The 17,986-nt window shown below is 33.9% G+C and overlaps 2 protein-coding genes across 2 annotated transcripts in view; one reads left to right on the plus strand and one right to left on the minus strand.

Annotated features, from left to right (window-relative positions):
• The window catches only part of LOC111064454 (RYamide receptor-like), a 390,152-nt gene that overhangs the window by 32,688 nt on the left and 339,478 nt on the right, over positions 1-17,986 (plus strand). The window lies entirely within an intron of this gene.
• LOC111055895 (sodium/potassium/calcium exchanger Nckx30C-like) overlaps positions 1,819-17,986 on the minus strand; it is a gene marked incomplete at its 3' end in the record, with an annotated part of 35,438 nt that continues 19,270 nt past the window's right edge. The window contains 1 exon segment of the mRNA XM_039420216.1: positions 1,819-1,842. Within this exon segment, the coding sequence (XP_039276150.1) occupies positions 1,819-1,842 (24 nt within the window).

A 17,986-nucleotide genomic window follows, 5' to 3' on the forward strand; every position in this document is an offset into this window, starting at 1 on the left:
GAAATGTTATTATCGAGGATCATGAGTTCTCCAAGTCATCATTGAAGTTTATTGACTGAAATTAGTATTTGACCTATAAGGTTGCATGTCCGTTCATATTGAGCTACGCTACAAGCAAGAATACTTCAAAAGTTGAAAATATCTTGGATCGATATTCGCTCCAACATCAACTAATCCTGGAAAAAGAATATGAGAAGTAGAGCGAGCAAATACTATCCTCAATGATCATTGTAGACCTTCATTCTGGGTATTACTAGTTTCCTATACAGTACAGTCAGCTACTTCCATTATCATTATTTCTAGGCCTTTACACTAGGTATTATCACTTCCCGATACAGTATACTTAGTTACTTGCATCATCAACAAGGATATTAGAGTTTCTAAAAACTGAAATACATTTTTCGTTATGAATTCTACAAGCTATAAGCCTCCAAGAAAAAGTTCAATTCTAAACAATACAGTAATACAACAAAACTGCTTCAAACATGCTCTTCAACAATAAGCTTATATCACAAAGAAATTAAATGAAGCTCAAGTGGAAAAAGTGATAAAATAAACATTTTGATTAATTTGTATAATATTGTAGAATAGAAGTGTATCATTGATAAAGCTTTTTCTGATGTCAAGAATATAGAATACGAATCAAAATCAATAGGCTTATTGATAAGTGTAGCGTTACAGTAAAGACTATTTAAAACTTGAATCATCTTCAAAAAAGCTACGAAAATTTGTGTTACATTACAGTCAAAAATGTGATGAGAAATGGAGCTTCAATAATCATCATTGTTATCAATTCAAAAAAAAAATCACTGAGATTTCGAGTAATTCAACTTCTTTCTATACAATTTCAATGTGAATTACAACCAAACTTGAATAAGTTGATACAACATTTTATACATGCAATAATTCTTGCTCAAGCTGTAATCCAGAAAGCGTCAAATAATTCAACATCAAACACAATTTTGTGCTGAAGAGATGGAAAGGAAGTTTTGATTGGTTTGACACGATACTCCTTTTCCAATAACAAGCTCTCGCGAATCGACCAATCAGAGGCTACCTTTCTCTCAGCCAACTGTTCGAATAGAAAATGGCTGATGTGATTTGTTATACCACCAATATTCTGATTCTGGGAATAATACTGTTGTATTTCAAGTTTCAAGTGAAAGTGTAAACATTGAGTTAAATATTGTTTATTGATAGAGAACTCGACTTATAATTGCGGAGCCTACAACTCGCTTTATACAGCATAGGCTACTGACGTTGATCATAACTATTGTAATGTTGAATGGCGATAAAATTATATTTATTTATTCACTGAATAAGAAGAATAGATATTGTATTCTTATTTATTATAACGAATTACGTCTACAACCAGGAAATTATCTTCACAACTACTCAGAAAGTAATACAGTAAACGTATGTAAACATAAGTTTTAATGACTCTAATAGTAAGCCGATACAAAAGAGTACATTATTAATTATCATAGTTGGACAGATTAAATAGTACCATAGTTTTGTGAATTGCAATCATTGGGAAGTAAAGCAAGTACATTAATAAAATCACATTATCTCATGACTAAATTACTAAAAGAGGAAAAATATCATCAATAAATTCAAAAGAATCAAACAACTTCATTCCTGAAATACTAATGAATTCATTAATAAATAGCACTCACAATATTATGTCAATTCTTTCTTCACATGCTGATGGAGAGTATTGATTTAGTAATGCAGAACATGCCTAAAATCTGATGACAATCAAGATAAATGAACCAATGCATTGAGAATCCTGAAATTTTCCACTATTATGAGACTCACCAGCGATTGGACCGCAGTCTGGTGCTGCAAATGGAAAACAAACATTAAACATCGAACATCAACACACACACATATCAGCCACAACATTTTTCGGCAAACAGCACACAAACATACAACAGATTTACGACACTTATATTCAGCAATAAGATGAATGAGTACAAACTTACCGCTATCAATTTAATGATTTCCTACGAACCGTGGATTTCAAATTCATCAAGTTCGTGATGAAAGGCAGTAACCAGCAGATTAAGTAAGCTATATTACACTTTCCAGTAGAACACCCGCTGTAAAACCATTGACTATAGACATGACGTCTATATAGTCAAATGTAAAACATGTCTATAGTCAAAGGCAGAACACTTCCCAGAAGAGTATTGTAGACTCATATTCACTACTAGCTGGCCCGGCGAACTTCGTACCGCTAAATAGTTACCGTAATGCATCTCATAACAAACTTTAGCTGGATGCACACCGGAGGAGGCACGTTGCGGCATTTTGCATCCAGATGCTTCTCACTTATTGGTTTGAATGAAAGAACTCACACACACTGAATCGGGCATGGCGTGGAACGGTGTGATAAGGCAATCTCCATATGATCAACACTTTGTATCACCAAGCCGCGCCTCCTCAGGTGTGCTTAGCCTTTGCTCAATCTGATGCACTATATTTTTATGAACGTTATCCAACAATCAGTATTTACATTTCAATTTTCTTCAATTTCAATCCATATCTCAATATGGACTTCCTTTGTGCTTATGTAGTTGTTCAGCAGATTGTATTCTTAGTTATAGTTGAAGGAAGCTTTCTGGGAATCGAATGGTATATCTCCTGCTGCTGATTTTCCCGTGCATATTCTAAATTTACAGCGTCTCGAGTTCTAAGACCCTAGTTTGGACGTCGTTTGTACCGCGGCATAAGAATTAAAATTTTGTGAATCATTAGGAAGGAAATTGAAAAACAGATCTACCGACGGCTGTTGGATGACGCAACTTTATACATATAATCAGATTATAACAGCTGATTTTCATTTCTGTATGTGGCCAGCTCACAAATCTTCTCCCATAAGGATTACATGCAAACTTTGAAGGAAAGTAGGAAAGAGTCCTGAAGTCGGATTATAAATTTGATAGGTCATAAACCTGGTCCTGAACATAACGAACAAAACTAAATAAAAATCATCAAATTCGGTGCACACATAAAAAAGTTATTGAATGTCAAAATTTGAGGCTCGATTTTTATTCATATAGATCACCTAGTTTTATAAAGCCATAGCGCTCTAGCTAGGCTGTGACGTCATCAGTAGATGAGATTATCAGAAACTCTAATTTTACAGCTTTCTGACGGCTTGATGACGGAACAGCTTATCTCAGATAAACAATCTTTGAGATAAATTATCAATGATTGATTTTTGAGCGATTTTTAAGATGGAATATCATTTAGCTGAGCGATTTACGAGTTTATACAAAGTAAAATAGAATTCTTGATTGATTCATACTAGCCTATCACGAGTTATCACTGGTTTTCTATCGAATAAATTAAGAGCCAAATTTTAATTCTGATACCATATTGATTTACTTCTGTTATCGTAATTAGATCGACGAAAAGAGATTAAACGTAGAAGATAAATTTTGGTATTTTAAGATATTCTTCACTAGAAAATGAAAAAAAAAAAAACAATATTGACGTAGGTATATTGGAGCTTAATTCCATGGACGATTCATATAATGAAAAAATATTATTATTGTATGATTTATTCTCATTAGATTCAAAATCAAATTCACGAAAGGTGATATGAAGCAGAAATTCAAAACTTACCTTCAAGGGTGAGAGTCAACAAGAAATAATGATTCAATATTCATAGAAAATACCAGATTTCACAGTTTCCAAGTTAAATTCCAAAGTTGCAATACAGTCTGAAGCACATTTAATAAAGCAGTTCGAAGATTACTGATATGTATTTCTCATGCATGTATTATACTCATGATGATATCTGATATTACCAATATAGGCCTAATATTGAATTGCATATCATTTTGTATCCTTTATAATGTGAAGAAAAAAGGATGATATTATATTTTAGTGAATTCTGGAAAAAATTACAGTACTATATGAAGAGAAAAGGATGATATTATATTTATTTATTGTACAAAATAAATATAATATCATCCTTTTCTCTTCACATAGTAATCACAGTACTCTTCTAATTTATATGAATAGTGAATTTATTTGAAAAAAATTACAGTACTATATGTCTATAAATATTTTACATTGCCTTCCTAATTTTGGTAGGCTCACCATTGAGTTAAGCGGTTGAGTTCTACATCAATAAGGACTCGAATTATGCATAATTATTAATGTTTGATCATAATAGTGAACAAAAAATACAGCAGGCATCTTATTCTAGTAGCTCCCTCTGACATCAAGTAAGAGAAGAAACAGGTCATTTGAAACCGAGAAGAATCCTTGCTATTTAGGAAACGGATCTAATCACAGGTTGGGCGCAAATTAGAGCTGTGTGCTGCTCATCAGTGAACAATCGATCCCCAGTTAGCAGGCAGTGAGATGAATGAGCCGCCCAAGATCGTGATAGGACTCATCAGAGACAATGAAACGGCCGAGAGAAACATGTCGCTCATTCAATTTATTCATTAGTCGCTTTGATTCCGGCAATTTTGTTAATAACTAAACTGTCATCGAACAAGTTGAATGAGATTGGATCACGCTTTCGTTTTTTGTTTAGTGAGGATGTCGATGTCAGATTCAATTCAGTTTAATCAGTGCAATTCAGATATTTAGGAGATTGAAGATCTCACATCTTTCAGCAGTATCTATACAGACGGAAACCAGGCAGAAACATGAATGCGACATTGGAACTCCATTACACAATATTCGAATATTGTAAATCAATAGGTTTTTCAATGTAACTCATCTTATACATTTATATATCCATTCAACAATTCCTTCAAAACTTATCAATTATTCGAATTTGGAGAGCTCGATTGAATCATCAATGATGGAAAGATCACATTGACAGAGTACGTTGGAGCAACACGTTGACAGAATGCCTGTAGGAAGAATTCTACTATAAACCCCATTACTGTATATAAACGAAAGGTGAAAAGAGATGTCGAAAAACCATTAGAGAGATGGCAATAAGGATGTTCTCATCACAATAATTAACACTTTATATAAAATATTGGGGCACCGAGCTTTCCTCATTATTTATTTATTGATAAACAGAACACAATTCTCTAAAACGATAGGGGAAGGACTAACAGGCACAGTCCAAAACTGTTTCCTCCCCGAATTTTTTATACACTATGAATGGTTCAAAAAGTAGGTTATGTTTCTCACACTTGAATTCAGTTCCAATTTTCAGTCCAAAAATTTGGAAACAGAAAAGTTCCAATTTAGATTGTTTACAAACCAGATTGAATGACAAAATAACACTCACTAATCACTCAAAACTGTAAAATAATGATTTACTTTTAAAATTATGATATATTCTAATTTAGAATGATATACCATGTCATGTCAACAAATCAGATTATTTTGATTGAGTCAATCAATGTTTCTAGATTCATATTTTCTCGTGAAATAAGCTGATTGATTGCAATAGTTGAACAGCTGAACATAATTCTGTCTCTCTCCCACTCAGGCACGCACGCATCTTCTGTTACCGACAGACGACGCAATTATCATAATATGTTTTCCCAAGGATGAATAATTATTATCCTTTTCATGTCCTTCAGCGAGTTTTCCCAGGAATGAGACCTAGTGCAATCGAATTTTTATATCATAAACCTACTATGTTCCAAATTTCGTGAAAATCGTTAGAGCCGTTTTCGAGGTCCGTTGGTCATAAATAACCAGATATAGAAATTACCAGATAATAATATAAAAATACATACAGAAATTGTTCGCTTAATATAATAGGATATCAATTGCGAGTCGGAACAGGCAAATATTCCTAATCTTTGAAGACAAGAAGAAGATGATGAAGCACATGGTGACATGTGAAATCAATTTGCTAGGTCTCACTTATTGAATTAACTTGGAAATCAATCATCACGATGACTTTTCATTTATTCGTACATCTCTATCAGGTGAAGAAATAAATATTTAATTCAATAGAGCGGGATAAAGGGAGCATGATCCTTCCTTGCAGTCACTCGGCTAGAATTGATAATTCACATAGAACATTATTTTTGTTTGATTTTTAGATTTAAGATCGACTACTGATTTTGAAAATATTGTAGATCTCCAGACAAAATGTTTAGCATGCTTCACTGGATAGTCAGTTGTAGTGTATTACGAGTTTGAATGCAGTTATAAAATAACACATTCATTGAAGATTATTGATGGATGAATACTGGCCATACGACTTTTTTTGGAACCTCAAAAGAGTGATCTATCAATCAATCAAGTTTTATTGGAAAAATATTTACATTGGAGGTCCCACTAAACCCGAAGGTTCTTCAGTAGGTGCCTATATAAGTATACATAGTAAATCATAGAATCGTACATTACAAAGAAATAAAATTAACAAATTCGATGAGGAAGAGGAAAAAAATCAATCTATAGATATATCTATATCTATGCGAACTGGAAGTACAATAGCTTCCATGCCCCATGAATAATACTGGATTACTGAGTTTCATTCTGTATTTTTGATACTGAATAAATTGATAGTGGAGTCATTTTCACAGCACCTATTGATCGATGAATATCCACTTGACTCTCTATGCATCTCATCACATAGGATGTGCACGCTTTGAACCGGCCAAATTGCAGCATCGCTTCAGTCACCCAGTGATCACCCAGCCCATGCAGTGTGCATTAATTCATGTTTTCGCCGTCACTGAACACCTCCATAGACCGGCCACCAGCCACCACTTGGGCGGCTACTCACAGTTAACGTCCAATTTATAGGGCCGGTATGAATAACAAACGGGTCGACAGGAATAATTCGGTCGATGGAAATATCCAGCGTTTTGGCCAGAATAGAATGATGGAGTTGAATTGTGTGGCTGGTAGAAGGGCAGTGGTTGAACAGTGAACAGTGAACACTGTCCCACTATGCACCGAACCCGGGGCGTTGATTTATGTTCAGTCTTGCAACGCACAACAAACCTCAACGCTAATGGAAAACGGATGAACTACTGTGCACGGTCACCATTCACCTCTAAATCAAAATAATTATACAGCCTCACGATTGTGTGTGTAAGTGTGCAACCAATTAGCGCCTCTACTCTGTTAAGAACCTCCATTTCAATTGGACAGAAGCCCCACATGTTTCAGTGTACAATGCACTGTAGGGTGTAAGCTACACTCTGAATATGATCGCTTCCACAAGACTGTAATGTGGATTTGAAAGGAGTAGGCTGTATAATTGATTAATTCCCATCTAAAACCATGTATTCATTTGTGGTATCTCTATCCAACAACTATCCTCGCTTGCATCTCTTATTGTTCAGGAAACTGAAGTGTTTGATAATGGGCCTTTCGCTTATGGAAACAAGAGACTAGCAAGGTATACTGATTTTTATCTCTATCCATATCCAATTATTCACATTTTCACCACTAATTGTTCAGGAAATTCAAGCGTTTAATACGCGTTTTTCACGCCTCTGAATATAGGAAAGATATAGAAACAACAGACTAGCGAAGTATACTCAATTTTCATCTCCATCTCCATCCAACTATCCACGTTTGCATAATTTATTGTTCAGGAAACTCAAGTTTGATATTTGCGTTTCCCGCCTCTGGACATAGGCGAAAATATGAAGCAACAGAGACTAGCAGGGTAGACCTTATTTTTATATCTATCAATATCCTATTATTCACGTTAGCACCACTTATTGTTTAGGGGAATTCTAGCATTTATGAGCGCTTTTCACGCTTCTGAATACAGGAAAAATATAGAAACAACAGACTTGCAAATTATACCTATTTTCTATCTCTTACTTTATTCAACTATTCACGTTTTTATCACTTATTGTTCAGGAAATTCAAGCGTTTGATACGCGCTACTCACGCCTCTAGATACAGGAAAGAATGAAAACAAGAGACTAGTGACGTAGATCTAACTCTTATGACGTCAATACAGGATATCAACGAGAAGTTAGAATATGAAATACGTCAATGAGTTGGCAATGAGAAGGCTATGACGTATTACACAGGACAAAGTCTATATTATTCTTGAACTTATTAATTCTGTTGAGTTGGTTGAACATGAGTTAAGACTTTGATTGCACAACTTGCATTATTCCAATAAGGCTGAGGTTCGTCGAAACAAGAGAATGCTTTTTCTGAACAAAGATTAATGGAAATCTGGACTAAGCCAGTTTGAAGGCTCTAAAACCATTAGAACTTACATTGGATTAATCCACTTTTGAAGACATAATTTAGCATGCTTCTCATTTTATGTCGGGTTGTTTCTATGCGGATTATGCTCCAGAATTCATGCTTTTTTGTTTCAACCACAACCTTAACAAGAACATGATAGTTAATCGGAATACTGTCATGAGAATAATGAATCAATAATATGAATGAATATCTTTTTCGCAAGTTTTTGCAACTTAGAGTCGCTTCTCGCCACCCCTCCGCCATCGCTCCTTATCTCCAGTCATCCTCTCGCAAACCTCTGCATTCCATCTCTTTTCGAACATTGGCCATCCATATTTTCCTTGGCCAATAAATGAACTACTTTTTTGCTTTAATTCCTCAATGTTTTATCACGAACTTCGAATATTATATTTATTAAAATACTCCATTACGGTAAATCTTTCTGGTAGTTTATTTTTTCGGAGGACTTAAGACTTCAGATCTTGCTTCATGTGAGTAGCTTCCAAGACAATCTTCAAAAAGTAGCCTACCAAAAAAGTTTTATTCTTCCATCACGATTAATTTTTTCCACAAACTCCCATTCCACAAACCAATCAAGCAATCAATGAATCTACTGTAGAAAATATATAGCCTACAATGCTAAACCTGTGGGTTTTGAATGATTATTAATAAACAATTTCACCCATTTATAAAACTCAGTTCTCAAGTAGTATGGAAATACTTTTATAAAATTCAGTTCTCAAAAAGTATAAAAACAGAGCATTCATTAGAATTTAACTGATTGAGAGAACTAATTTGATTTCTAGAAATGAGGGAGCATTATCTCTGAATAGATCTGGTAATGATCGATTTTTTAAAACGAGGTCAAATTCATGAGCAGTTAATTCCACTACTGTTCACTGAAACCGCCAGGGCATTGAATTGACAAGGCCAAAAATAACACTGGAATCTCGTGAGACAGGCTCGTACAGTATCGATGTAACGTGGTTAATCGCCAACAATTATGATCATCCGACTCATCTAATTGAATAGTATGCTTGCACTTGCACTTGCACTATCAGAAGGCAGGACGCTACTTCCCTTATGACCAATACATATCTAATGCACGTGGAATGCATTAAATGCTGATTAAACAATGTACTACAATGAATCGAAGCTGATGAGGACTCAATTGTTGAAATTATTTAAATTAGGAAGCACACAATTTGAAGATGGAAACGAGGGACTTCAGAGAAACAACTATAACCATAATAGGATATAGTAATATCCTTGATAATAGGATATAGTAATACTCGTTATTGTAATCAATTACCGTATTATTAAACTAAAAGCCAATGTTATATGATGTCTCTCACCATTTTGCATCTGTAGAATCGTATATTACATGGATGTGTGACAATTTTTTTGTAATAGGATTCATGTCATTATAGTGTGTATTCAAAAATGTATATTTTATCTCATTACAGGATTCATGAATGACAAAATTATTTGAAACTTGTTTGCTCATAAAACTTATACATAACCTATATATAATATTTGGGCAATTTAAAACTAAATTGGGAAATTGAAGAAGTTTTGGGCAATAGCCTGTTTTTTCTTTTTCGATCCTTGTATTGTTTTTGATAACCTGATGAATAATAGAATCAATATCCAACCATGTCTTTAATGCTTCTGATGGATGTTTCTGTCTTTAATGTTAATGACGGATTTCAGTAAAGTTCAGTGCACACAGATGAATTGAAATCTCCATTGATAAAATAATGAATTCTCAATTCAAGATTCTTCGAATTAAAATCTTGTGTGTACAAAGTTTATTCTAGTGATTCACTTCTCAAAATGTTCAAGAATTCCATTAATAATTATTTTTGAATTATATGATAAAATAGAATTGATGATAACTCTATAAGTAACTTGAGTAAAGAAACTTAACTGTACTTATCACTTTTCTACCAATTTTGTGCTAAGTAATGGAATTTAAATCTTAGTCTGCAAGTCTTCAAGTTCATTATACAAACAACAAAATTCTGTGACGGAAAGATTTGAGGACACAGATTTAAGTTCCATTACTTAGCAAAAAAGTGGAAAGTACAGTTTACTTTCCTTACTCAAGTTACTCATACCAAGTATGCAATAGAGACCAATCTACTTACCTTGAAAAATACAGTAACCTTGTTTACAATAATGTTTATCATTAATCACTTAACGTGGAAGCAATCCAGCTGCCTAACGTGCATGGAGTAAGAAGACTTCTACGCAGAAAGCCACACGAATTAGTTCAGTGCTAAAGTGTTCAAATGGAAGTGCAAAAGCAGAATACTCTATGACTGTATCCTTTTATCCTAAAAGTAATCTTCAATTTAATCCTCGACCAATATAGAAGGCTAAACCAATGGGGTTTACATTCATAAACAATATTCTTACCAATTTAAGTCAAAATAGAATAGCTTACTAGTCTTTAACTAGGTGCTATAAATAAAAAAATTAGTCAGTCATATTTTACTCGCTCTTGTTAATAGCTTAAATAGTTTTGTAAAGAGGGATCAGCCTTATTCTAAGAAAACATTTGTGATGAATCTTTAGATCCAAATCGCGTAGCTTCTGTGTCTCTCTGGACCAGTACTCCCGCCTGTGATAATAAATAGGTCGGAACAGAAATTAGATTCTAACTCACAGCGGAGTTCCTGTACTCAAATTCGTGTTCAGAATTCAGGGAAGGAAGCTCCAACAACTAATAAGCATTCCTCCCCCTCTCATGGCACTTTCCAACCCCTCCCCCACCACTTGGCCAACGTCGAACTAACTATTGTCTCGGCTTAAATTGCAAACATAAATTGTACAAACTTCCTCCGTTTGACACGAGGACCCAACTTCCTATCCTATTACCGGTATCTGATTGGAATTCTTTTGTGTTATTGAGGCAAACTTCACAAACCCACCCACAATCATAGCAATTACTTCGATACCGTACCATTCATACTACAGTATAAAGAAGAGTATTCTATTATCACTATTAGATTATGGATATCAAAAAGTTGAATGAAAATGAAATTCTCACTCAACTGAATACGAGAAATAGATTGAATTTCTTAGAAACCGTCAGAAAGAAACATTTCAATAAACTCTTCATAATTATATTTGACCTCATAACGGAATTAGAAAATAGATACTACAGTAATACAAGATAATATACAAGAGGAAAAGGACCTCATTAATATAGAATTATATACAAGAGAAACAACTGTCAGTTTTCCACATTGAAATTCAAAGCTCCTTTATTCTCTCGTGTCCTTGAAAAGTTATCTAGGTCATGTATAATCTTAATACAGTGATTCTTGAAGTTCCTCTATGATCTGAAGCGATTACTGTTCTCGTAGTAGTTTCTCGTTTACTCAAGAACAAGTACTCGATGAACAAATACCATTATCGTCTTTAGTGGTGAATATATTATGGTGAGAATCATGGATAAGGATTAACCATCACTATTGTAAGGATTATGGTATTTCTTGATATTAAATCACAGTTCCAACACAGCAAAGTTCCAGTAACCAACAAACTTGATTGAACTGTTATATTGTAGCCTATCCAAACATATTCCTCAAACAGAGAGATTAGCAGTTATTCTGTTGAATAACAACATAGCAATATACTAACCCGGCTTTCAATTTCAATTTTTCAATTTATTAAAACACACAAACAAGACAAAACAAAATAACAAAGAATTACAAAACAAATAAATACAATAAAATGTTACAAATATAAAAAACCATGGGATTTGGGGTTGGGTGTGTGGCTTTCTCCACTACTTGAAACCTAATATATATACATACACCTGATATTGATGTGCACAGAATCACTCCAATTCCAAGTTCTAACTATTTGTAAAAGAATTTATCACGACATTCTTCCAAGCTATGATGATGTGATTGGTCTTTTTTTACATCTTGATATCATATCATATTCTGAATAAAAAGACTAGATGTTGTCCAACAACAGATTTATTAAAGGAACGAGATACCGGTTTCGGTTGTTACACTATTATCAAACACTGGTAAACTGAAAATACAAGTAGAGAACAGCAATATTCATACAAACTGTCGAGCACTGCTATTGGTGGAAGCCATGACCTATCAAGGTGAACGCTTGCGATTGGCCTAGACAAGCCCCTCCCCAATTAGCGGTTCAGACAAAACAAAATGATGATTCAAACAGCAAACTCAGCAATGATTTGTCTAAGCTAATCAGACTCAGCAATGATACAAGCCTAATAACATTATATGAGTTTAATTGGCTAAGGCAATCAAACTCAGCAATGATTTTTCTAAGCCAATCGCAAGCAATTGGCTTGGACAAGCCCCTTCCCAATTAGCGGTTCATACAAAACAAAATGGTGATTGATTCAAACAGCAAACTCAGTAATAAAATATCATAAAATAGTTACATGTTAAAAAATAAATATGCAAGATCTATAGAAAAATGTTACAAAACTAGATGAATAAGGAAATACAGTAACAGATTATTAACAAATCCATGATGAAACAAGATTGGTGGTGTTGTATTGAAATGAATCCACTGATATTTCTGGATATTTTTTATTCTCCACTTAAAATATTTAATGAGATAGTATGATGATTATTATAAGGATCTTTACATTGTTCCCATTCTTTCCTTCTTTAATACTTTCAAACCTACCCTGAAATCTTATCATGTCCACCAATTTCAAGGTAGGTAGATAAATTTGAAGAGCACTGATATCTTACTATCACTATGCTATTATCTTACTATCCTTGAGGTTAAGGACTCTTTGAGTTTTGATCTTGGACTTAGCATATCTTATCATTTTTTAACATAAGTAACTGAACAAATCAACGCTAAATCGATACAGTTTTACACAACACATCTACTGAATCTATCAACATTAATCATCGAACTAGTCATCTAATCTGAATTTTTACTATCATTCATTAGCGGTGACCAATTTTCAAATTAAGTATGATATATTTCTTAGCTTAACTTCATTGTCTCTCGAACTTTCTCTGCTTTGAACTCGGGCTGTCCTGTTGACAGTATGTCTTGAAGGAGATTAGCTATTGATGTTGAATTTTTGATACACCTACCCCAACAGCGATTAGCCGTTTTTACACCGATATCTCGCCGACACGACATACAGACAGAATTTACTCTGATGAACAGTATAAGAGGAGGCTGCGGTCTATAACTGCGCGAGGTCTACTGTTTACAGAACTAACTAGTTCTCGTATAATTAATAATAAGACTCGTATAATATTTGTCATTTAATTTGTTCATACAAAAACAATAGTTGACTCTCAAAAACAGCTTGATTACATTAACAAACCATATAGTAACAACCATTATGTTAAGATTTAGTTTTATGGCTCAATTTATTGTTATTTCTTTCAAAACAAAAACCATGTGCTATAAAAATAATAATAATATTGACTGACCTGGCTAGCTCAGGTCTGGTGTCAGAGTTTCCAGGTCACAACTAATCAATTTCATGACCTCTGACATGACTTAACCACCTCATGTGCAATCAAACATCGTTGTTTTCGAAAATGACTCATAAGACTCACTAAATCGACGATTATAAATTTATTTGTATATTTTAGTGTGTATTTTACATATCAGCAAATTTATAAGAATATCGTAGTAGATACAATTCATAGAAAGGTATTCAGGCCACCAATTGTAGTATTTGCTTTCAAATAGGGAGCTGCTATCTGATTTGTCGTCTTTATAGGGTGAAAAGCATAACAAATCATCTAGTATTTGTAACTTTAAATGGTGAACACGTGCTACACAGGGAGAGATATCAAACCGTACTCACTAAATTGTAGGGAAGAGCAATCTAAAATAAGGAGAAATAAATATTGGGAGATAAGAGGGAAGGACAGAAGACGTTTGTCCCCTGGAGCAAGGAGCAGAGAAACCTGCAGTGCTGCACCGGAATTCAGCAAGTGCTGAGCTTGGTTATGAGGGGTGGGTGTGAAGGGTTTGGGGGGTTCGTGTGGGGGGGGGAGATTTGAAGCTGTGACGTAGTACGAGTAAATAGCAGCAGCAGCCCGTTTCGTGACCTCCAAAGATTTTCCTACTCCTAATTACTGAGATTTTATCTTGGCTCAAAACTTTTTAATTTCTCAACTTCATTCTGCGACCACGCGCTGTCCCGGCCTCTCTCGTCCAAATTATGAAATATGATGGCTTTGTTAAGCAGCGACTGCCAGATTAAGAAATTTATTTAGAAAAATTACCAGCTAATGAATTTGTCACTATCGCAACTGGCAACTTCCTGAGCGGCGACAACACTGAAGTTGATAAATATCGCTCTCAACAAACTTTCTAATTCAATATTGAGAGAGAGAGATTCTAAATGAATGAGACAACGTTTGGTTAATGCTGTCCGTTAGGGGTGTCCAGAAACGAAATTGCAGCTTCTAGATATGTTATAGATGATAATCATCAATGTTTGTCATTATCAACATAGTGTTTTTGTACAACTCTATCGATCAAATGGAATCAGCAGAACAACAGTAGAAGACAGACTATTCATGAGAGAATGAAAAAATTATCTTCAAGCTTCCCTCGTGAAAATCTTCCTCGAAATTCCAAAATGTATGAGAATGTATGAATATAATTATGAAACATAATTAACTGATATCAATCGAGACTACATAATACTTAATAATATTATGTATATCAGTATCTGCTCCGCAAATGTTTTATGTTTAACAATAAGCAATATATTATACAAGCCCTTTGCATGAATCGAACAATTATTTATTCATTATTTAATTGAGGAACAATTAATTGAGTACAAGGAGTTACAAATGACTAAAAGTATAACTGACTACAAATATTTGATCTATTTGATCCAGATGTTTCCGTGGATCAACATATTATATAGTCCCATATATAATAGATTCACATTCAGAATCTATGCTTCAAACTGAAATATTTAATAACAATTTCTTACAGGATTAACCAATTAAAAGACTTAAATATTTTGAGAACGATTTACTACGCTTATGCTCATTCACTTCTCCATTATAATATAGAAGTAGGCATATGGGGAGCAGAGCAGCGTATGACACTCATTTTTTAAAAACTTTTTATAATACAAAAAGCATATTATTAGAGCTGTGCTTGGAAGACACAGACTCTATCCCAGCAGACTAATATTTGAAGAGATAGATCTACCAACGTTACGGCAAACTTTTGTGACAAATTTAATTCTTTTTATTAATAAAAATACACATCAATTTACCCGTCGCACATTCCCTTATAATATACGGCTAACTATAGTAAATGCTTTCAATATTAATTTTACTTCATTAAAATCTAGTAAACACCAATTTGAACATCAGAGTAATAAACTGATAAATAAAATTCCGGAAGACTTTAATAAAGATAAAATAACAAGAACCAAATTGAGATTGATAAAATCGTGGGTAAAACAAAACTATTATTTTAAAATTGAGAATTGAGTTAGCTGAATTACCAATTTTAGCAATATTAATTGTGTAAGAATTATTAAAACTTGACAATATGTATATTAATTTTTCTGTGCATTCATATTTTGTTCATCAAGTACTTGATTATTGACTATGCTCATTTTAACAAACTTTTTATTATTCAAAAGCACCTAATTAAAACTATCCTAGGGTAAACCTCGTCTGTATCCAACTAAATATTTGTTCAATGAGTTTAAGGTATTAACAGTCCGTCAACTTTATATCAAAAACCTAATAATTTTCATTAAAAATAATAGACATCTTTTTCTTTTCCGTGATACAAATCTCAATTTGCGTCCTTCCAGAAAGAGATTTGAAAACATAAGAATGGATCTCAATGTTTGCAGAAGACAATACTTTTACATAGCAAATAAAATTGATTAACAACATTCCAGATTACCTCATTGAGCATATCAATGGTAGATCCGATAAATTGTTCAAAAGAAGATCTATTGAATGGATAATAACCACTAGAATAGAGGATAAAATTTTTGATTAAATCATATTATCTTTCTCTATCAAGGTATGTTTTGCTGGCACTCTTACATCTCTTTCTTTTTCTTTCTCTTTCCATTTCTCCTTCTTCTCACTTCTTCATCTCTTTCATTTAATGTTATGATATTGAATCTCTTATTATTTTTTGTTAATGTAATGTTGGCAACTCTCACCTGCGCACAGGATTTTCCTTGCTGGTGATTGGTTTCTTGTATTTTTGCTGTTCAAGTGAAATTTTTGAATGTGTTGGTTTTGGAAAAAACAAAAAAGTTTTGAATCTTGAATCTTGATAAAATTCAACATCAATATATTAAATTCCATCAACAGAATTGTATCATTTGTACTGCTCTTATTAGATAAAAAAATGTAATTCTTATTTTTAGAACTCGTGGCTGGATCTCAAGGCTTCTTTTTCCATTCATGCAAATCTGTTGTAATTTAATGATTATTTTTATTTGTGGAAATATTTCTTGTATTTGACAATAAATTCATTATCCATTATCCATTATTCACAATTCATCATCCATTCATTCAATATAAATTCCGATTTAAGGTTACTTTAGGGTATAGGATACTTCATAGCCTATCTATGGACATTGAATCATTCTTCAATCATGAACTGAAGCAGGTAGAAAGGAAATAGTCATGATTACAGTGATTAGTTTTGTGGAAAGTTAAGCTTCATATTCTTATGAAAAATTCTAATCAACATGCGTATAAATTATTATTGAGATAAGAACGTTCTCAGCCAAGTATGTTTTAGCATATAGGGTGGTTGGGTCATCGCTTTGAAATTGAAATATGTTGATTTTATTGGAAACGTTTGAAACTCGTAATTTCAGATAATAAACACAAATTACAAAAAGTTGAAATACTGGACAATTTAAAATGCTCCCTTGCCCCGTCACATGCTTAGTTGTTGAAAACTTTCAATCAATCTCGGATTGAACATATAATTTCGGTGTTCAGTTACATTGAAAAGATGTTAAGAAAGGATGAGTGAGGTTTACTCTATTCATAGCGTTTGTGCGAGTTTGAAAAAAGTTGGAGAAATTGATCCTATTCAAGCGATGAAGAGAGAAGTTTTGAAACGCTTCAAAAACACTGAAGATTAGCCGAAGTTTTGCTGCACCATCGGTCGTAATGGGTTCTCGTCAGAAATGCCAAGGACGCGCAGGATTTTTGCGATATCAACCCTTCTCCCCCTCCAACTCTTCCTCCTCCTACTCCTTCTTCTAGTTCTTCCTCCTCGTGAAAGCCCAAGCCGTCTGCCGTCTATTCATCTCTCAGAGTTCACACACGATATCGCACACATTCGATCCTTCCGTACCAGTCACCCTTAACCAACCAACCCCCTCCTTCTATAACCCTAATTTCGCACACACTTCCAAATCCCCCCCTCCTCACTCTTTCCCACTATACTCACATTCTTTTTCACTACCCTCTTCCATTCCATTCACTTTTTAACACTATTTCTTTCTTTATCTCATATTCGCTATCTCGTCCTTCCTTCGACCTCTCCTCAACCCTTCCTTACCTTACAAACGCGCGCGCACGGTAGCCCGCATTGCAAACAAGAGGCTTGAGCATTTCAAGTTCTCCCGTTCAAAGCTGAAGCGCAAAGCATATGTAGTCAAAGTTCTCGCTCAGTGTTCTCAAAACAACTAGGCACCAACAAATTTTACCAACTTGTTCCTGGAACCTTACAATATTATCTTTGTAAACACCTACGCAACTTACTCATCGCTCACAAGCTTTAAACAGCGCTCTGTCTCTTTCAGAAATGATGATGGCAA

The sequence above is a fragment of the Nilaparvata lugens genome, chromosome 2, assembly GCF_014356525.2.
Source record: "Nilaparvata lugens isolate BPH chromosome 2, ASM1435652v1, whole genome shotgun sequence".
In the NCBI taxonomy this organism is placed as follows: domain Eukaryota; kingdom Metazoa; phylum Arthropoda; class Insecta; order Hemiptera; family Delphacidae; genus Nilaparvata; species Nilaparvata lugens.